The sequence below is a fragment of the Podarcis bocagei genome (assembly GCF_964188305.1).
Source record: "Podarcis bocagei genome assembly, chromosome: 15".
Taxonomy (NCBI): domain Eukaryota; kingdom Metazoa; phylum Chordata; class Lepidosauria; order Squamata; family Lacertidae; genus Podarcis; species Podarcis bocagei.
The window spans coordinates 46250709-46271485 of record NC_138141.1 but is presented as its reverse complement, the minus strand read 5'-3'; the positions used below and the strand labels follow the sequence as shown (position 1 = coordinate 46271485).

At 59.5% G+C, this 20777-nt stretch overlaps 2 protein-coding genes across 3 annotated transcripts in view; one reads left to right on the top strand and one right to left on the bottom strand.

The window, feature by feature from the left end:
* The window catches only part of SMG6 (SMG6 nonsense mediated mRNA decay factor), an 89581-nt gene extending 77015 nt beyond the window's left edge, over nt 1-12566 (top strand). For both annotated transcript variants that reach the window (XM_081172345.1, XM_081172344.1), the window contains exons 15-19: nt 502-648; nt 5935-6088; nt 9292-9503; nt 10367-10448; nt 11184-12566. In XM_081172345.1, the coding sequence (XP_081028471.1) occupies nt 502-648; nt 5935-6088; nt 9292-9503; nt 10367-10448; nt 11184-11314 (726 nt within the window). In that variant the 3' untranslated portion in view covers nt 11315-12566. The remainder of the gene's footprint in view (nt 1-501; nt 649-5934; nt 6089-9291; nt 9504-10366; nt 10449-11183) is intronic.
* A 1010-nt stretch (nt 12567-13576) lies between these two features.
* HIC1 (HIC ZBTB transcriptional repressor 1) lies at nt 13577-20703 on the bottom strand. The gene is made up of 2 exons (XM_081171577.1): nt 20426-20703; nt 13577-18571 (listed from the first exon to the last, which is right to left on the bottom strand). Exons 1-2 carry the CDS (start codon nt 20475-20477, stop codon nt 16446-16448), a joined length of 2178 nt encoding a protein of 725 aa, XP_081027703.1. The 5' UTR covers nt 20478-20703; the 3' UTR covers nt 13577-16445.
* Between the last annotated feature and the right edge of the window lie 74 nt (nt 20704-20777).

The window sequence follows — 20777 nt, the reverse complement described above, 5'->3', positions numbered from 1 at the left end:
CCTCCAATCAGCTGCTGCTGCTGCTTCCTTTCCCCTTTTTCAAAAGGGGTTTGGAGCAGAATATCTTGTGTGTCCCTGTGTGCAGGAGCCCAGGGGCTGGGAGGTGGTGGAGTCTGTCAGGAATCCTTCAGCTGCGATTGCTAGATGACCCTCAGGGTCCCTTCCAACTCTGCAGTTCTGTGATGGGCAACGTCTCCCCGCCCTTGGTCCTCTCCACCCCTTCCCCAGCAGTAGCAGCAGGAGGAGTTTCTTGCAGGGGTGAGCCACGGTGCAGCGCCTGCTCCCAAGGATCCCTGGGAATTGTAGTTCCCTACAGGGGCTCCCATCCTCCTGCAGTGAGATCAGCCGTGCAATTCCCAGTGTTCATGGTGGGAAGACGGAACAGGGAGGGGGGACCAAAAGCGCTGCATATAGCTTGCTAGCTTTCCTTTGTTACAATTGTCCTTCCCAACCACCCTTTCTTTTCTTCTTCTTCCTCCCCTCCTCCTGGCTGGTGACAAGGAGGACGATGTCCGGATCGAGGCTTTTGAGGATGACTCGGAGGCCGACGGCAGCGGCGGAGAGCTGGACATCAGGGAGCTGCGGGCCAAGAAGCAAGCGCTGACCAGGAAAGTGGCCGAACAGCAGCGCCGGCAAGACAAGATCCAGGTTTGCATTGGGGCGTGTGGTCGAATTGTAAAGCTGGAAGGGGTCCCCAGAGTCATCTAGTCCAACCCCTGCAGCACAGGAATCTCAGCTTGTATGCCTGTATCCATTTACTTATAGCAGAGGTAGGAAGCTTCAAGCTCCAAATTCGGCCCTCCAAGCCTCAGCGCCCGGCCCTTGGAAATCTCCCAAGCCCCTTTCTAGGTCTGCTTAATACTTCACGTGGTTTGGGGAGGTGTCTGAGTGTCTGCAGAAGCTAGCCTAGTGTAGAAAGCTAAATTAAATGTGCATAATTTGCCCTTGCCTCTGGCCCTGCACATGAGGCCCCTGGAGGGGAATGTGGCCCTAAGGCCTGAGCAAAAGGTTCCCTGCCCCTGGCTTTAAATATTTCCTAACAGCCTTTCATTGAAAATGTTCCAAGGTGGCCTATCACATGTTTCATGCAACATATAAGTGGAATTCTTTTTTTAAAAAAACCCAACAGATGAGTTTAACAAACGTACAGCAAAAATAAGCTGTGAACAAAAAACATAAAATACACGAGGTGCGGCTAGAAATAAGCTTTCCTTCCTTTCTCCTAACACTGCATCTCGTGAGCATCCAGAGAAGCTGAATGTGGGGAGATTCAGGACACTGGGGGGAAACTCCTCCTTCACACAATGCAAAGTTAAATTGTGGAACTCTCTCCTGCAGGAGACAGCGATGGCCACCAACCTGGATGGCTTTAAAAGAGAATTAGACAAATGGGTAGATCAGCCTCAGTGATGATGCCAAGCGCACATCTCTGGGAAGCTTTTGGGAGCGCAGTCCCAGGAACCATCAGGGCGGCACACCCTCCCCCCTTGCTGGGCCAGGCGGATCATTGGGCAAGTGGGGGCAGCAGCCTTCAGGACCAAGGTGGCATTCCTAAAGTCCCTAACCGCCTCTGCATCGTAAATCTCACGTGGGACAGGACCTGAACTGGATGGCTTTGCTGCGCCTGAGTCCCACATCCCCCAAACCGCAGCAGAGCTCACCACGACATCCCCCCCATTCGTAGTCCTGTTGATTCTGCTGTAAACCGACCTCTACAGATGAAGGGTGGTGGGCAAATTTAATTCATTCATTAATTAATAGAATGAAATAGACAGCAGCTCGAAGCACCACTGTGCCAACTGCAGGGGAGAGAGAGTGTGTGTGTGCCCTAGGGCGTTGGCTGGCTTGCCTCTCGAGCCTGCAGGCGGGCTGGCTGGCTGGCTCCCTACAGCCAAGGGAAATTCCTCCTCCCTCCTTCTCTCTCTCTCTCTCTCTCTCTCTCTTTCTCTCTCTCCTTTCTCTCTCCCCCCGCCCCAAATTCTCTCTCCTTGCAGTGCCCAGGGCCCTCTTCACTTCCATAACTCTTCATTTCCCAGCCTTGAACGCCAGCCAAACACATCTGTCTAGCCATATGCGTGAACTCTAGAGTCTGTGCCGAGGTGGTTGTAAAACAGGGCCGCTGAAGGCCCTACTGGGAGAGCAGCGCACATGTGTACCCGCCGGCTGTTGGCTGCGGGCCCAGAACCACCAGCGCTCTCTCTTGTGCTCTCTCTTTCTCTCCTCTCCAGGCCCACCGTGGCCCAATGGCTGAGGCTGCAGCCAGCCAGCCGCTCTGCCTGCCTGCCTGCCTGCCTGCCAGGAGGAGAGGAGAGGAAGAAAGGGCCCTGCGTTCTGGCAAGCCAGAGCGACCCAGCACATGAGGCACAGGGGAGAGAGAGCGTGAAGCTCGCTTGGCTGGAGCCAAGGCAGCAAGGAGAGCCGGCAGGGAGCCGTGCGTCCTCTGGGTGGGTGGCTCTGCCATCCTGGGCCACTCCAAAAGCAGCAAGAGATTGGGAGGGCAGCAGGACCTGGCACAGGCAAGGCAAGGAGGGCACCCAAGGTGGCAAGCCACGCAGTGCCTAGTTAAAATTGTGGAACTCCTTCCTGCAGGATGGCCCCCAACTTGGCTGGCTTTAAAAGAGGGCAGGATAGATTCGTGCCGGAGGAGAGGTCTGCCGATGGCTCCTAACCGCAGTGGCTCCGCTTCGTCTCCGCAGCAGGAAGCAGGAGAAAGCAGAAATGCCACGCAGGTTTCTCCTCCTTACCCAAATGAGAGCGGCACAGCAAGCGGGGCGGGGGGAGCATTCTCTACGTAAAGACCACTGCCAGGTCAGCGAAGGCCACGGAAGGAGAGGCAGCAGCAGCAGCAGGGCTGGTGGCCAGGCCAAAAAGGCCAGAGTTTGGCCCCAAATCCAGGCAACTGTCGGAGGCAGTAAATGCTTTCGGATAATAGTTTTTGGGATTTGTAAATGGGGAGAGCATTTGGGACGCGGGTGGCGCTGGGGGTTAAACCACAGAGCCTAGGGCTTGCTGTTCAGAAGGTTGGCGGTTCAAATCCCCGTGACGGGATGAGCTCCGTTGCTCGGTCCCTGCTCCTGCCAACCTAGCAGTTCAAAAGCACCTCAAAGTGCAAGTAGATAAATAGGTACCGCTCCGGCGGGAAGGTAAACGGCGTTTCCATGCACTGCTCTGGTTCGCCAGAAGCGGCTTAGTCCTGCTGGCTACATGACCTGGAAGCTGTACGCCGGCTCCCTCGGCCAGTAAAGTGAGATGAGCGCCACAACCCCAGAGTCGGCCACGACTGGACCTAATGGTCAGGGGTCCCTTTACCTTTAAATGGGGAGAGCAGCTGATCTTGCACTCAGGTCCTGCTTGCTTATGGGCTTCGCTGTGGGGCATCTGCTTGGCTACTCTGAGAACAGGATTTTGGAGTAGTATGCCCCCCCCCCCCGCTCTAATCCAGGCTGTTTTGATATTCTTGTGCCGTGGGAGGACACTCAACTCCCCATAAGCTCAGAGGCACCGTGTGAGTCTTTCCCATGCGTTCTGAGCCAGAATCTTGGCCATCCAAACCTGTCTCAGACTGGGTGGGGGGGGGGTCATTTAGCCAACAGAAGGAGCGCTTTGCACTCTTTCTGCCCCCCACCCCTCTGCCCGGTCCTTTGTCTGCCTGGAGTGGAGGCATTTCCTGCCCAGCTGAAACATTCCCACCTGAACCATAACAAGCTCTTCCTCTGGGCACTGCGGAGCAGGGCAGCCGCTCTCCCCAGGGGGGCTGCCCGGAATAGCCGCGCTCCCGCCCCCCTCGCCAGGTCCAGCTGCGGGCGGGTGGGGCGGGTGGGCTGCGGGGAGACGCTCTGCCTATATTTAGCCCTCCTCCGAGTCGTCCAGCACGTGCGCACGCGGACGGACAGCCAGGCACCTGCCAGCGGCGGAAGGGCAACCCCCACCCAGGCGGCTCCAGGGCGGGCGCAGTGACGACAAGCGCCACGGGGCGTCTGGCAGGGCGGCGGAACCTGCCCCTCGCCAGTTGCCAAGCCTCTCCCATGGCGTTGAAGTTTTGGCCTCCTCTGCGCCCCTTCCCTCTCTTCCCCAGCGACGCCTGCAACTTTGCACGCGCTCAGGGACAGTCTTCCCCAGGAAACTGTTTTCCCTCTTCCCCAACCTGCAGCAGGAAGGGCAGAGCAGCTTTGCACGCCCTCAGTTGCCATTCTTCTCAAGGAAGCCTTTTGGGGACGGGTTCTAGCAGAGGGGGCACCCGGCTGCCTCTGGGTGCCCCTGCAGCCACCTGCCCGCATTTCCACAGCCTTTTCCACCCCTCTTGCAGACGCCCCTCTCTCTGGCCCAGCCGGATGTCGCCGCTCCCCCCCCCCCCCCGTACCCCCTCGGCCAGCCCCTGTCAAACACAAACAAACCTCCTCCTGGCCTCTGAACCCTGCTGAGGCGAGTTCCCCTCCAGCTCCTTGAACGCAGGGGAGGGGGGACTTGGCACCCTCCCCAGCACCACCACCATGCGCATCCTGTCGTCCTCTCCCTGGCCAGCCCAGGGGGGCAGGATGGGACGTGACGGCCGGCACAGGCCTCGCTCAGCCTTGCCAGGAGCCCGGGAGTCTGGGCCAAGGAGCCTGGGGAGGGAGGGCGGCACCTCCTGGGCACCGGATGCGCATGTCAGGGGCACTGCAGGAGCAGCTCCTCCCACCGGGAACATGCGTGACGTCGTGGCAGTATTTTTACATTCCTCGCTGTGCCGTTCCTGCAAAGCTAAATGCGGACAGGGCTGACGGAGCAGTTCAGGGTGGGTGGGTTTGCAAGTGCCGCCTCCTCGGCTCCCGTGACATAAAAATAAAAAGCGGAAGAACCTGAGCAGGGCCTGCTGCATCAGGCCAGCGGCCCATCCTCTCTGGCCTCCTGGTCTCGCAGTGGCCAGTCAGATGCCCCAGCAAGCAAGGCCTGAGCACAGCTCTCCCCTCCTGCGATTTCCAGCAGCTGGGATTCAGGCTCCGACTGTGGCGAGAGAGCACAGCCCTTGTGGCTAGCCACCCTCCGTAGCCCTCTCCTCCTCCTCCTCCGTGAATTTGTCAAATGCTCTTCTAAAGCCATCCCAGGTAGCGGCCATCGCTCCCTCCTGCATGAAAAGGACTTTCTTGTATCTGCCCTGAATCTCCCGACACTCCACACGTCCAGCAGTTCTAGTGTTAGGAGAGAGGGAGGGAAACTTTCCTTTATCCGCTCTCTCCAGGCCAGGCATCATTTCATAAACTGCAGTCAGGTCACCTCTTAGAAGTGCATCACAGAAGCATGAGACTCTCTTATATTATTTTATTTATTTATACCTCACCCATCTGGCTGGGTTTCCCCAGCCACTTTGGGCAGCTTCCAACAAAATATTAAAAATACAATAAAACATCAGACATTAAAAACTTCCCTAAACAGGGCTGCCTTCAGATGCCTTCTAAAAGTCTGGTAGTTGTATCTGGTGGGAGGGAGTTCCACAGGGTGGGCGCCACTACCGAGAAGGCCCTCTGCCTGGTTCCCTGTAACTTGGCTTCTCGCAGGGAGGGAACCGCCAGAAGGCCCTCAAAACATAAATGTTTCTAACCAGTGGCAACCCACACGCACATACAAATGTCTCTTCTGGGAGGGGGCTCCACTGAAAGGGCCCCTCACTCACCTGAGAGCTTGAGGCGATGGCCCTGGGGCAAGCTTAGTTGTGATTCCTGCACTGCAGGGGGGGTTGGACTAGATGACCCCTGGGGTCCCTTCCAATTCTACTTTGACATCTCTGAGGCTGATTGAAAGGCCCAGGCAGGTCTGTGCGGGAGGGAAAGGATTCAGCACCAAGCTGCTTGGTTTCCATCATGCTTCAGGCTGTGCAGAATTTGGGGAGGGGGGACCCCCTGGTGCATGCTGGGAGAATCTCCCCTCGGCTCAAAGGCGGGGATTTTTGTGTGCTAGGCGGTGCTGAAGGACCAGGCCCAAGTGCGGCAGATGGAGCTGGAGATCCGCCCCGTCTTCCTGGTGCCGGACACCAACGGCTTCATTGACCATCTGGGCAGCCTGGCCAAGCTCCTGGACTGCCGGCAGTTCATCCTTGTGGTGCCCCTGATTGGTGAGTGTGCGCTTGCGTGTGTGCGCTCACGGACACAGAGATGGACCCGGTGCGCTGTCTCCAAGCGGGGAGCAGCCACGTCCCTCCCCCACCTTACAAATAAAGGCTGCAAACATCACAGGGCCCACAAGAAGGGCTTGCTTAGCCCCACCTGTTCTCTGCATCCTTTGGGACCCAAAGGAAACGCTTGGGTATATTGATTTGATTTATATTCCCTCCGTCCAACTAAGGCAGTGGGTTTGGGGACCTCCTGAGCATGTTCCCTCAAAAGCATACAGCCTCTTCTTCAGGCGGTGCATCATTCACCGCTGGAACTCCTTGCCAGAGAAGCCTGCCACTCATCCCTTCCAGGAGAGGCTCTCTCCTCTCCTCTCCTCCCAATGGACTGCCCTGTTTTGAGCTGCCACCTCCCAGGGCTCCAGCAAAGCAGCAGGCATCAGTGGAGCCTCCACACTCAAGGGCAGTCTACCTCCGAGGCGCAGGGAGGCAGAAGCAGGCAGGGGGATGAGGTCCCATGGCCCTGGCATCCTGCATCTGGCCTTCACAGAGGCCTTCTGGGGTGAGGGAGGTGGGGGTCTGACCCGGGAGGGCAGCCAGCACTTCTGTACTGGGGGGGGGCGAGGTCTTGAGCCAGGGCGCTTGTCCCAGCTGCCTGGCCCTGGCTCTCCCTTTTCTCCTTATAAAGCTGCAGTCCGGCGACTCAGCAAAGCTGGTTCCTGTTATTGGTAAACACTCGGCCCTGGCAGATAACAGGCGGCGGCTGCTGCTGCTGCTGCTGCTGCTGGGTGGTCTGGCCGGGCCAGCAGGAGGGTGGAGGCGCTGGGCACTCACGTCCCCCTCCCTCACGGAAGGACCGAAGCAGCTTGGGGGGGGAGGGCATCCTGCTTGCAGGCAGAAGGTCCTGGGTCCCATCGCCTGTGGGGTCTGCAAGGGCGGCGGAGAGACTGAAATCCCCAAATGCCACTGCTGCCAGTCAGTGTAGCATCGCCCTCCCACCCCTCTCCTGGGGGTAAAGCGAGGTGTGCTGCTGCAGCTCAGACGGCAGCCCAGCTCCCCTGGGAACACCGCCTGAGCTTCTTCCACTGAGGGTATTCCTCACTGAGGATCGCAGGGCAGTTTACGGTGTAAAAACACAAAAATACATAACAACAAGCAATAACAGCACCCAAACGCCCAGTTTTAAAGGCCATATAGGCTGTTCAATCAGCCAGAGACCAGGGAGGAGAAGAAGAGCGTTTACTTCCTGCATTTATATCCCACCTTTTCCTCCAAGGAGCTCACTGTGGTGTGTGAACGGTTCTCCTCCTCCTGTAAATCCCCACCACAACCCTGCGAGGTAGGTTAGGCTGAGAGAAGAGAGTTTGGTGGCCGAGTGGGGGATTTGAACCCAAGTCCCAGACTGAAGTCCCAGACTTGCCCTCACGGCTCCTCCTGAGTTGCTCCCTGCAATAACCAGCAGGCACTTGTTATGGAGCAGGGAAGGGGTTAAAGCTCCCCCTCTTGCGCCCGGCTCCTTGAACCCGACCCGCGTGGGGAGAAGCAGCCAGGCAGCTTGGGCAGGAGCGCAAACAAGCTTCCTCTTTGAAGGCTGTTTTGCTTGGAAGCGGCTGCGAGCGGCGGATTTCGGCCCGGAGTACCAGCCGCTCTCCTCCTGTTTGATGTTCCCTGCGCTGGGCTCTTCTCTCCCCCTCCCAGGCCATCCTCCCCAGAGCAAAGCAACGGGGGAGGGGGGAGAGCAGGCCTTGGCCCAGATGGGGACTGTACCAGGCCGGATGTCCCAGGAAGGGCCAGAATTGCCACCAGCGCTGGAAAAGCCAGGGGGGCTCATAGCGGCGGGGAGAGGCCTCACCCCACAGTCCCCCTCTGTCTCTCCCTCTGCACATCCAACCCCCCAGCCTCTCTGAGGAATGCATACTTCCCACTTGATCTCAGCTCTTGGCGAGGAAAGCCAAAAAGAGCAGCCAGATTAACCGTCTCAGGGAGCCGGTGGGGCTGGGTGCCTGGGAAGAGGTGCCCGCCAACGCGGGAAGGGCCATAGCCCCATAGAATCCTAGAAGTGGAGAGTGGAAGGGACCCTCAAGGCGCATCTAGCCTGGCCCCCCTCCAGGGCAGGAATTGCAGTAGATTAGGGCACCGCAGGAGGCCTCAGGCTCAGCCCCCCAGTGCCATCCATCTGCCAAGGGAGCTGGGAAAAGCCCCTCTTTCAAAACCCCGGAGAGCTGCTGCCAGCCAGTGCAGGCAGCACAAAGCCAGGTGGGCCCAAAGTCTGGCTCCTATGCTCCTGTTTAAAATCAGCCCCTTGATTCAGAACCGTAAGAGCTGGACTCCTGCTTCGATTTTAGCGGAAGGGGGTTCATGCAGAAGGTCCCAGCGGCATCTCCAGGTAGGGTGGGGAGAGACGCTGCTGGAAATGCTAGAACGCTGCTGCCAGTCAGTGCAGACAGCATGAAGCTACTTCACTCTAGGTTCCTAGGTTCCACATTGGCTCCGGGACTTCCCTTGCGCTCGTGGCCTCGCATATGTCTGCTGGGGGTGCTGCCAGGCCCCCTCGGGCTCTCCTGGGGCTCCCAGACATATTTGTCACCCTGCCCGCTGCAAAGAAAGAAAAAGCCGTTCCCAGGGACCTCTGGCAGCTTCTGCCTGGCTCCCTCTGAGGCAGGGAGAGGAGCTGCGTTGGCTGCTTCTAGCCAGGCAAGACAGACCAGTGCTGCCCCTCCCTCCTCTGGGTTCCTCTCTCTCCGCTCATAGCCAGAGTCAGAACCTGCTGCCCCCAAGCCCAGAGGAAACGGCCAGCCTCAGGCGCAGGGGTCTCCCAAGGCAGAAACCTCCCACCCAGGAATCATACCGCCAATGCCAGCTTGGAAGGCTTTAACAGAGGGTGGGTCAAACACATGGAGCAGGAGCAGGCTGCCAATGGCTACTAGCCAGGGTGGCCGTACTCTGCCCCCACAGTCAGGCAGCAGTGGCGGGTGCTGGGAAGGATGCCCCTGTTGCATTTGGGTCCTGCTTGAAGGTTTCCCATAATGGGCACCTGCTCACCCCCTGTGAGAACAGGAGGCTGGACTTGGTTGGCCAAGGAGACTCTGCTTCTTACGGAGCCCCCAGGCCCAGAGGCAGTCTATCCTGATTGCTGGACTCAAAGCGCCATCGGCACAATCCCCCAGGCTCCTCTCACATTCTTCTCTCTCCTTCCTCCCTGCCAGTCATCAACGAGCTGGACGGGCTGGCCAAGGGCCCCGAGTCGGAGCACCGCGGGGGCGGCTACGCGCGGCTGCTGCAGGAGCGGGCCCGCAAGGCGGTGGAGTTCCTGGAGGCGCGCTTTGAGAAGCGGGACAGCTACATGCGAGCCCTCACCAGCCGCGGCAACGAGCTGGAGTCCATCTCCTTCCGCAGCGAGGACATCTCCAGGCAACAGGTGGAGGGGAGGGGGCTCCCACTTTCCAGTGGGGCAACAGGGAGGTCCTGGGTTCAAGCTTTACAGCCTTTGAGGGGCTTAGCAGGACAGCTGCTTGGTGTGCAGAAGGTTCTGGGTTGAGACCCCAGAGGACATCAGCCCCATCTCTGCCTGGGAAGGCGCTGAGCATCCTTCGCTTTTCCAAAGGGTTTGGGGGTCCTTATCATCTGCCTTGAGCCGCAATGGCTCGATGGGATCCTCCACTTCGAAGGGCAGTCTACCTGCGGCATGCCTACATGCCAGGGGTGGGTATCGCCTTCATATTCCTGGCTTGGGGTTTCCCCGAGGGGTCTCTGCCTGGCGACAGCAGCTGCTGTGACCTCTACATTTCCTCTGACAGAGAGCTCTTTAGCGTATCCAACATTTGGCCTGCTCACTGTAGACCCACTGAAATGAAAGAACATACCTAACTTGGATCCACTAATTTCAATGCCTGTGCACTGAGTAGAACCTAATTGGATGCAACCTTATTATTATTATTTTCTTAATTCCCAATATTTAGACTTGTCGGGCTCATATTTGGCTCATTAGCCAAAGATCTCCAAGCAACTTCTTAGAACACAGATAGAAACATGAACGTGAATACCTTATGCCATCCATCAGATTCATCCCATAGAATTGTAGAGTTGCAAGGGACCCCCACAGGTTGTCTAGTCCAACCCCCTGCAGTGCAGGAATATAGATACACACACAAAACACCCACCTGCACCCATAACACCAAGAGGAGGCAAATAGGCAGCCTGTATTTTCAAAAGACCCCCTGGGGCTGAGAGAGGGCAAGCTGAGCTTTTCCTTTTCCCGGACTCACTCTCCTTCCTCCTCAGGGAAACAACGACGACCTGATCCTCTCCTGCTGCCTCCACTACTGCAACGACAAGGCCAAGGACTTCATGCCGGCCAACAAAGGTATGTTTCGGGGAGGCACTAAGATGCCCCTCCTGGGCGGGCAGGGGGGTCTGCCGTGCCAGGGAGGAGACCCTCCTTGCAGTCGTCCCCAACACTCTCCATGTTTACTCTGCAGTAAGTCCTCCTGTATTATCAGGGGTGGGGCTTACTCCCTAGTAAACGTCCTTAGGATTGTAGGACCGTTTCATTCCCAAGCAAGAACGGGCAAATATTCACTCCGTCGCCCGATGCAAAGAAAGCAAAAAACGGCCATCTCACCTGGAGTACCTTTCAGAGTATGAAAGCCACGGCAGGGAACACGCGGGCACACCCCTTCCTTCGTCCCTCCAGAAAGTGCCGGGCCGCCTCCTGCCCTGCCTTCCTGCATCGCCTGGGGGCCTCTCCTCCTCCTCCACCCCCCCCAACCAGCTCTCCTGGCAGGGAGGCGCACAGGCCATCTCCCCCACCCCACCCACCACCAAGGCCCCGGTTTCCATCTTCCTTGGGCCAAATCCTCCTCAGCTTAACTTGTCATCTTGACGGAGGGAGGCGTTCCCGGAGTGTTTATGCCTCGCCTGGGGTGCAGTCCAGGCGATCAGGGGATTATGGCGGATGAGGCCTGACAAACGTGACAGCCTCTGGTTTGTAACAGTCGCCTGGCCCTGAGCGCAGCAAGGGGATGGTTATTGTTACGGACGCAGGCACCCGCCCTCTTCTGAGCCGCTCTTGACTCCCGCCTCCTCTCGCTCCCTGCAGACGACCCGATCCGGCTGCTGCGCGAGGTGGTGCTGCTGACGGACGACCGCAACCTGCGGGTGAAGGCGCTGACCCGCAACGTCCCCGTCCGGGACATCCCCACCTTCCTGCGATGGGCGCAGGAGGGCTGAGCCAGGCAGCCTGCAGGGGGCGCCGTCCCCAGGAAGCTGTGCCGCTCTGTGCCACCAGCAGGGGGCAGCCTTGACGCGGAGGGGGGGCCCTTGCGCCAAGCCACTGCCGCCCGCACCAACGGTCCCGGCTGACACCCACCAATGAACAATAAACGTGTCTCCAACCCGCCCAGAATGGCCGTGCTGTGGGTGTGAGAGAGAGAGGGAAGTGTTGTGTCCGCACAGGCCACCGGGGAGGGGGGGCGGAATAGGTGCGTGTCGTGTTCCCCCGCCGAGGGGGGAGGATAGGACAGCCAGAGAGGTCTCAAGTGGGCACCCCCATATTCCTTTTACTTGGCCAGGTGGGGCGAGGGGAGGACCCTTTGTGTGGAAGTGTGTGAGCCCCGATCCACTCCCTGCTGCCCCCCACATTGACATCCTCTCTCTTCCAGCCCCCTCCTGGACCCTCATCCTTCCCTTTTGCCACCCTGACACCTGCGTCACAGATTTCTTGAGCTTGCACCCATCCATTTTCATCACTCCCAGACACACACACTCTCCTGGTCCAGTGGTGTGGGTTGCAGAGGGAGGCCTGGGCATTGGGATCAGACCTTTAAGCTGCAGGGTTTGGGGAGTGCGGTGTCAGGGCTGGGGGGTGGAGAGAACAGGCAAGCAGGTTCCCCCGTGAAGGAGCTCTGAGGGCAGTTGGAGCTCACACAGAGAATGGCTGCCGTGAAAAAGAAGAATTGTCCCCTTGGGAGCTTGTATTTAAATGGGGGGGAGCCTTAACTGGCCCCAGTCAGTTGCATCGTTGGCCATCCCCAGGCCCTTTGGGTCAGTGGCAGGCGGGGGGGGGGGCAGGATTGGGAACAAAAACAGAAAACCAAAAGAGCCAGCCATGGAAATGGACTTGTCCTGCATTCGAAGGACGCTTTTTAGATAAAACCCTTTGCTTCTGGAGGGGGTCACGCCAGATGGTTTGGGGGCACAATTCTGCCTTTCTTGGTCTGGAGAGGGGGAATCACCTCTCCCGCCTCCACCTTTGGGGTCTTCTGCACTCAAGATCGTCAGCCCCACCTGCCCGCCAAACAGGCGTGGACCCAGCCCCATGGATATGGGGAGGGGCGGCCCTCCCACAGGCAGGTGTGTCTCTTCCCCCACCCCTTTTGTTCTGCTTTTTGGCCTGCCTGGGTTTGATGGAGGGCTTGTGACAGACAAAGTAAAAAAAAAAAAATGTTCCTTTGTTTTCTTAATAAAAATTTTAGTAGGGAAATGCTGTTCTGTGCTGCCTCATTTTGTGGGGTCGGGGAGAAGGTGGTCTGGGGAACCATCAGCCTGGAATGGGGTTTCTGAGGAGGGGTGTAGATGGCACTGATTTGGGCAGAGTGGTAGCTAAATGACCCATCTCTTTTCAGGACACCCATTATGCCCATAATGGTTTGTGTCATAGAACTGTGGAGTTGGAAGGGACCCCATCTAGACGAACCCCCTGCAAGGCAGGAATCTCGCTACCCAGAAGTAAGTGCCCCTGAATTCAGTGGGGTTAGAATTTGGCCGGGACCATGGCTGGAGAAGCGGGTCAGGTTTTGAGGAATCAGGGCGGGGAAGCGGAGGTCTATGGCCAGAGTCTCCAATGCGGTGCCCTCCCAAGGTTGCTGGCCTTCCAGTTCCCATCTCCCTGACCACCGACCACCAGGGCTCAGGACATTGGGGGGGCACCCACAGCTCAGTTGGCCTCATTCCGGCCCAGCCATAGATCATATTTGGAGGGGGGGGCAAGATTTCACTGAGCCAGTTTAACACTAGTTTTCCACAGTCATTTCACGTTTTTAAAAATAAACAAAAATACAGGAGGCCAATAAATGGTGTCATAACAGCTCCAAAGAAGATGAGAGAAATTAATGGAGGAGAGGGCTCTTGTGTTTTGAGTCCTGCTTGCAGGTTTCCCATCGTGGGCCCCAAGGTGGGGCCCCTTTGGCCTGATCCAGCAGGCCCTTCTGTTGGTTCCATGTTCATCATGTTGAATGGCCAGGCACCCAGTAAGGCCTGTTTTAAACTGGTTCTCCTCTGCACAGACACTAAATCTTGGCCGCAAGTCACCCGCAAGTTGCTCTCTCCACTACCACCCCCAGGTTGCCACTATTGCTGCTTTTACCCTCCCCAAGTGGTGTGGCTATCAAGAGCTCTTTTGGGGGGGCAGGTTTGAGTCTCCCAAAAGTCCAGTCTGCAACACCTCAATCAAACACACACTCCAGACCCCCCCCCCAGGAAGCAGAAGCAGCCTTGTGATGTCAAAAGAAAACTTTTATTGCTGTTGAGGTTTTTCCCCCATGTTTATTTATTTTTTATTTCCGGTATAAAACGAAAGGGGGAAAGGCACATCCCATGTACAAAATGCTACGGTGGGCACAGCAGGCTGCCCCCCTTTTGAATACTTTATGTTGGGGGGGTGTCTTGCTGTGTCCTCCCAGGACTTGGTAGGGTGGGTGGGTTGGGGGGCAGCTGGCTCAGACAAAGAAGGCCCAGCCCCACGCTTGGGGGGGGGGGCAGGTGGGAGGTTGTGTGTGCAAAAAGAGGTAAAAGGAAGATTCACATCTTAACCTGACCTTTGGTTAAAAAAGAGTTGGAGGGAAAGGGGGGGCAGCTGTTCTGGCAGGGCCTGAAGGCAAAGGGCACATCTTGCCCCACAGCCCCCACCCCACCCTCTCCCCATAAGTGCAAAGAGTCTGGCAATACGTGCACTGGTCAAAGCTTGGGTTGCCCTCTTTCACCCCGTGGGGATGCCCATCTCACCCCCAACAGAGCTGACAATCTGGGGAGTGTTTTGTCTTTGTCAAACAGTCCTTGGGGAGGAGGGACAAGCAGGGAGAAGGAGGGCATCCCCCAAACCACACACAAATACCCCAAAATAATCTTTGGCTCAAAGTGAGAAAGTGGAAGATGGGACTTGGGGTTGGAAGACTGGGATGGAGCTGATTCAAAGGGAGAGGGACCCCGTTGTGGTAAGAAGGAACACACACACACCCATCGCCACCCCTTGGTCACAGCCGTGTGGAGTCTTTAGTAGGGGGAGTGAGGGCCCCCTCCTATTCACATTGCAAAAGAGGTTGAGGGGAGAGTTAAGTGCTTGCTCAGGTGAGTCCCAGGGCATCCACTCACCTGTTATCTCTGTGGCAAAAGGGATGCAGGAAACTTAAGGACACCGTGCCCCTTGCTCTGCCCCCACAGTCACCACACAGGATTTGTGAAAAAAACCTCCGGACACTTGGACTCGTGCTCAGCTCGTGCCAGTGAGCCAGGCTGCACTGGGAGCTTCACCACCTTCCCAAAGTCACTGCACAGCAGCCAGCCTGGAAAGGGATGAGGGGAGTTGGGTGTCCAGCGACATCTGTAGAGCCAGGAGTTTCTCACTCCCTAGTTCTGCAGGAAGGCACATTGTGGAGCTCTGTGTAAACCTTGAACCTGAAGGGGTTGGGTCCCATGCCAAGATTTAAGGCTTCCACACCTGTTGTCCTGCCTGTCACCCATTGTGACAGGCAGAAAATCAACATGTGTGGGGGTTTGAAGGCATAGGATGACAATTCAGTGCATCAAGATATCTGGGTATAGAGGGACAGATGTCTATAAGATGCAAAAAGGACTGTCTGTGGGCAGCTGAAATGTACGCAGCATAAGCAGAGACCACCGATATGGTTCTCTGTGCATTCTGTGGGCAGTCCCTCTCACCCTCCTTTCTCTGGCCACTGATACCCCACTGAGCACTGGGAACCAGAGTCCACCAAGGTTTCTGGGGGCCACAAGACTCTTCAGCTGTCCCTGTAGACCCAACAGAGCTGCTGCCCTCTTTGCTAAAGCCCAGACCTGCCCAGAGGACGCCTCTGGGGCTTCCCCCAATTGAGGCAGGTAGAAATGTGGGTCTGCCCCACAGGAAAAGCTTGGGGCGGAGGGAGAGGCAGTCAGGAGCACAACCTTGCGGCCATTTCTGGAGGGCCAGAGGGCAGCCTCGAGGTTTGACTCCTGAAAGGGAAGTAGGAATGGAGTTGGTGGGATCAGGCCCATGACACACAGGCCTCACCTCCCAAGCAAGGGGGACAGTCCTCAAGGTGCTCTCTGGATAGACTTTATTAGCCTGCTTCTTTTCCTTCCAACTCAAAACCCTGGGCACTCAAGGGGGGGGGAGCATCACTGACTGTTGCTTTGTTGTTAAAGCTTTTAAGAGCTGGAGTCAGGGTTTGCAAAAAACACACCCCCACATGTCCCAATTCCTGAGAATTGCACCAAGGCCCCTTTCATGAGCAGATCCCTACAAGTCAGACAACTGGAGCTCTTTTGCAGTTTGGGCAGGCAAGATTCCCTTCTCTCCTTGAGGAGAGAGCTCTTCCATATTTCCCCCCAAAAAAGCTGAATTGCACCACTTCAAATTTAAGGGTGGGGGGAACATTTCTAGGCCACCCAAAAAAACCCACAAGCGTGTCAAATTATAATCTCCCTGCACATAGAAAACTAGGAGAAAGCCCTTTTCCCCGCTGCGCTAGTTTTCCACCCCTGCGAGGCTCCTTTCTGGTAGAGCACTGAGACTTGCAGAGGCTGTCAGGCCCCAACAGGACACCTGTTCCTTTTGCCCAATGGCGAGATCAGGTGACAGGTGACAGAGGCCATTGGGAGGGGGAGACTATTCTCACCCTCCCCACAAGAAGAAAAAAACAGCAATGAGGCTGGACTCGATTAATCTTTGGGTCCTTCCAACTCTACGGGTGGGGGGGGTGTATCTGAGGTAGGGACAAATTCACAATTCCGCTTTGGGGGCAGCTCCACAGCTTGGCAGAGAACAGAAATAGAGAACAGAGAGAGGGGTGAGCTCTGGCTTCACGAGAGGTTGTGGGGAGAGGACGACGACTCCATGACGTCCCCTCCCTCGTCACAAATAAGAGGGGGCTGAACTGTTCCCTGGGGGGGGCCCTGCGCTGGTCACTTTTGGGGAGGAAGCTGTCCTTTCCCCCCGCAGTGGGGGCAAGAGTCACCCCCTCTCCTGGGCAGAACACAAAGGCACTCTCACACCCCAAACAACTTGGGGGAGCCCCCTTCCCTCCCCCACAAGCCCCGGTCTGTGGAGGGAGAGCGTGAGAGCGTGAGGGGGGTGATGCGGGGGTCGTCAGGGGGGTGAAAAGCGCTCTATGGTCCGGGCGTGGTGGTCGTTGTGCAGGTGGGCGGCGGCGGCGGCGGCAGCAGCTGCAGCGGCCGCGGCTCCCTGGGCGAGCACCTCGGCCGCCTTGTCGGGGCTGAGCCCGAGGTAGAGGCCCTCCATGGCGGCCTTGGGGTCGGCGGCGGCGGCCAGGAAGTGCGAGGTGTGGCTGAGCAGCTCCTTGTCGTGTTGCTGCTGTTGCGCCAGGCGCGCCATGGCCAGCACGCCCTCGGGGAAGTCCAGCTTGAGCTTGCCGTCGGGGCCCGCCGCTGCCGCCGCTGCAGCCGCCGCCGCAGCCGCCGCGTGCATCTTCATGTGGCTGAGCAGGTTCCTCTGCTGGGCGAACTTGCCCCCGCACACCTGGCACTCGTAGGGCTTCTCTCCGGAGTGGATGCGCATGTGCTCCGTCAGGCGGTACTGGCGCGTGAAGCGCATCCCGCAGGCCTCGCACGCGAAGGGCTTGAGGCCCAGGTGGCTCCGCATGTGGCGGGTCATGGTGCCGCGCTGCGTGAACTTCTTGCCGCAGATGGAGCAGGGGTAGGGCCGCGTCAGCCAGTGCGTCTTCTCGTGCTGCCGCAGCGTGGCCGGGTCCTTGTAGGCCTTGTCGCACGACGAGCAGCGGTAAGGGCGCAGCAGGTCGCACGCCCCCGACGGCACCGGCGGTGGCGGAGGCCCCTGCTGCTGCGGCAGCGACGACGGCGGAAGAGGTTTGTCCAGAAAAGGAGAGCCTTGCCCGGCGGCGGCAGCCGCCTCGGCGGCCTCCTTGCGGTACACCTCCTCTTCCTCGTTGTGCGCCTCGACGTGCGCGTTCAGCTGCTCCGACGACGGGAAGCCCTTCCCGCAGGGGATGCACACGTACAGGTTGTCGCCGCCGAAGCTCTCCGGCTCGTAGCCCAGGTACCGCTCCAGGCTGCCGCCGGCCGGGGAAGGCCCTCCGCTGCTGCAGCCCGTCTCCTCGCTAGTGCTCTTGTCGTTCTCCAGGTCCTCCCCGTCGGGCTCGCCTGCACCGCCGCTCTCCAAGCTCGGGTAGCGCCGCGGCGGCTGCTCCTGCGAGGAGGGCGACTCGGGCTTGTGGTCCAGCTCGCCCTCCTTGTCCCGCCGCCCTCCCCGGCAATCGCCCCCGCCCTCGTCGTCGTCGTCCTCGTCGTCCTCCACGTAGCCGCCCACCAGCGGCTCGTGCTTCATCCAGCGGTAGAAGAACTCCGGCGGCGCCACCTCGCCGGCGCGCCCCGACGGCTCCGACCCGGGGCTGCCTCCGCGGTGGTGGTGCAGGAGGTGGTGGAAGGGCGCCTGCAGCTGCGAAGGGGCCGCCTCCCCGAAGGCCGAGTGGTTGGGCAGCATGGCGGGGCTCTCGGGCCTGGCGTTCTCGCGACCCTCCATGGTGGCCCGCAGGCGGCTCTCCGGCGGCGGCGGCGGGGCGGGCAGCTGCGGCGAGGGCCCGTTGGGGCTCTTTTTGGAGAGGTCGAGGCCGCAGAGTGGGGAGCAGAGGCGCTCCGGGGGGCACAGACCGGCCCCATGAGGGTGCGCGGAGGCTGCGGCGTACAGCTCCCCGCAGTGGGTGCTGAGTGGCTCGGAGGGGCGCGGCGGCAGCCCCGGGGGCGCGTAGCAGCTCTGGATGACGGGCGTGGCTGCGCGCAGGCCGCGCGCCAGCTTGCCGAAGGGCGAGTAGCCGCCGCGGAGCTGGCAGTACTTGCCCGAGCGCTTGAGCTTCTTCTTGCACAAGGCCACCAAGTCTGGGATCTGCAGGTAGCTCGCGGCGGCCAACACGGCGCCCAGGCTGGGCTCTCCCTCTCCGCCGCCGCTGTCAGAGTCGCCCAGGCGGCCCGTGTAGATGAAGTCGAGGACGGCGCGGAAGACGCCCGGGCTGACCATCTCCTGGTCCAGGTTGATGAGGTTGTCGTGGACCACCAGGGCCTTGAGGTAGGCGCTGCTGGCCGCCAGCACGTTCTTGTGCGCGCGGAAGAGCGCGTTCTGCACCACCAGGATCACGTCGCACAGGAAGCCCTTGGTGCGCTGCGCGTTGAGCTGCAGCAGCAGCTGCCGGGAGTGGCCCGCCGACTCCGACGAGGCGTCCAGCATCGCTGCGCCGCGCTCTCCTGCAGAAAGACACGCACGGAAAGAGAGAGAGAGAGCCCGGCGGGCAGCGTCAGCGCGGGGGGCCCAGCCTGCCCGCACCGCTGCCCTCTCCTGTCCCACGACGGCGCGGACGCCCCCTCGGAACGTGTGTGACTCTGCCTCGGCCCCGGGCTCCTCGCAGGGCACTCTGGACTCCTTCCCCGCCAGTCTGCCCTTATAGAGGGGTTTCCCTCTCAAGGAAGGAGGAGGCGGCGGCGGAAAGAGGGGATGTTCAGCCCCCCGGTATCTCCGCCGTTGCCGATCGCATCCCACGCCCCCCTCCGGGTGGGGAGGGGGGGCAGGGCTAAACGTTCACACCTGGAGGGGGCAGCGCCTCTCCACGTCTCTCCCCTCGCCCAGTGTAACCACCCTGCGGAGCCAACCGGCCAAAAGCACTGATGCAGCCGCCGGCCTCTCCGTCTCTACTCGTCTCCCTCTGGCCACGATCCGGCTTTCAGAAGGCTCGCTTTCTGGATGCCGCCTCGGAGACCCCAGAGAGCACAGCGAGCCCCGGTCTTCTGCCCTCCGGAGGTCCCCAAGAGGCGGCTGCCCTAAGCGTCAAAACGCAGTCCCCACCCCTTCCTTTTCTCTGCGCGCTTTCTAGCCCTGAGCCTTAAAGGCTGCGATCCTAAGCGAGCCTCGTTACTAGAGAGTCAGCCCCGTTTCATGCAGCGGGACCGGCTTCCGAGTAAGCCCTGCAACGTCCCTGCCCTTCTTCCAACCGTCTCTCCAAGCGCGCCTCGCGGGGATCCGTCCGGGCCCCGGGAGCAGAAGGCACCGCTTGCACCCAGCTAGCGGTCCGGCAAAACAAAACTGAGAGGTTTTGGGGAGCCTTCTGGGCCCAGGAAACTGTTCCCCTTGCTCCACTTTGGTGCTGGGATCCGAGGCACCATCTGCAGGGAGCGCACAGGCCGAAGCGAAAGCGGCCCTGCGCTCCCTTCCAGCCGCGAACAGGGCGAGGCCTGGTCTGCCTCTTCCAACTCCTCACCAGCCCCAGTTAGGAGGGTCAGCTCCGTCCCCGGGGTGAGGTGCGGGGTGCATAAGCGGAGCTGAGGGCAGGGTGAACCATGCCTAAGTTGTGGTGTTTGTTAGTCACAGGTCCCTGCCAAAAAAAGGGGAGACATTATGTGCGATCTGGTGAAGGCCACGGAAATGTCAAAAATGCCTTTCGGGAAAGTTTAAAAACAAAAACAAATTCCAAAATGTGCAGGAGAGTGGCGGGAGGAGAAAGAGAAAGCTGAGAGATTTGACGGGGAGAGAAGAAGGAGCCGCCCGCCACGCTCTCTGGGCTGCAGAGTTGACAGCCCGACAGAGCCCGCTCCGCAGCCGGGAAAAGCGCTTCCAAAGCCGCTGGCCTCGGAGGAGACAGGAGGGAAGGCCGCTCGGCCGGCCGAAGGGGGATCTTCCGCCCCAGCACCGACTGCGGAGCGAAGAGCGAGCTCGGGAGAGGAAGTGGGGTTCAGTAGAGGACCGAGAAAGGACGTAAGAGCCCCCCGAAAAAATTTCCAAGGCGCCCCCGGTCGCGGGGCAAAAGCCATCCTCTGCTTTCCAAGTTCTTCCGAAGGAAAGTCGCCTTCGGTTGTGCCTCCCGCTCCGGGTTGACATGTCGGGCAGGGCAGGCTAGCTTGGCGGAGCGAACAGGGAGAGCCGCTGCGCAGCTCAAGCTGAGGATCGGGCGCGCGAAAAAGCGCCGCGCCTGGGACTGGGGGAGGGGGCGGCAAGAAAGGACTTTTCTTTTCCTGGGGGGGACGGGACAGTGAAGTATTTTCGCTGGGTCTCTTCGGAAAGGGCGCGCAATCTGGAGTGCCTCCCGCCAGCCCGCCGCGCCGTCTTACCCGGGAGCCCCGTCGAGTCAGCCAGGCAGGCGAGGTCCGTGTGGACGCGCATGGCTTAGCGGGCTGCGCTACTGCCGTGGCGGCGGCGGCGCCCGCCCCTCACCGGCGCCTCAGACCTCTTGGCCGCCGCTGCTCGCTCTTGCTGCTGCTGCTGCTGCTGCGCTTGAGCCCCATGTGCCGGGAGCGCAGCGGCGGCGGCGGCGGAAAAGGTAAAGGCCGGGCCGCGAACTCCGCCTGACCCCGAGCTGAACTCGGGCGTGTTCAAGGAGCCGCCGCGGCTTCCTCCTCCTCCTCCTCCTGGCCAGAGAGAAGCAAGCGGAGCAGGACGGGGCGGGCGGGACGGATGGGGCAG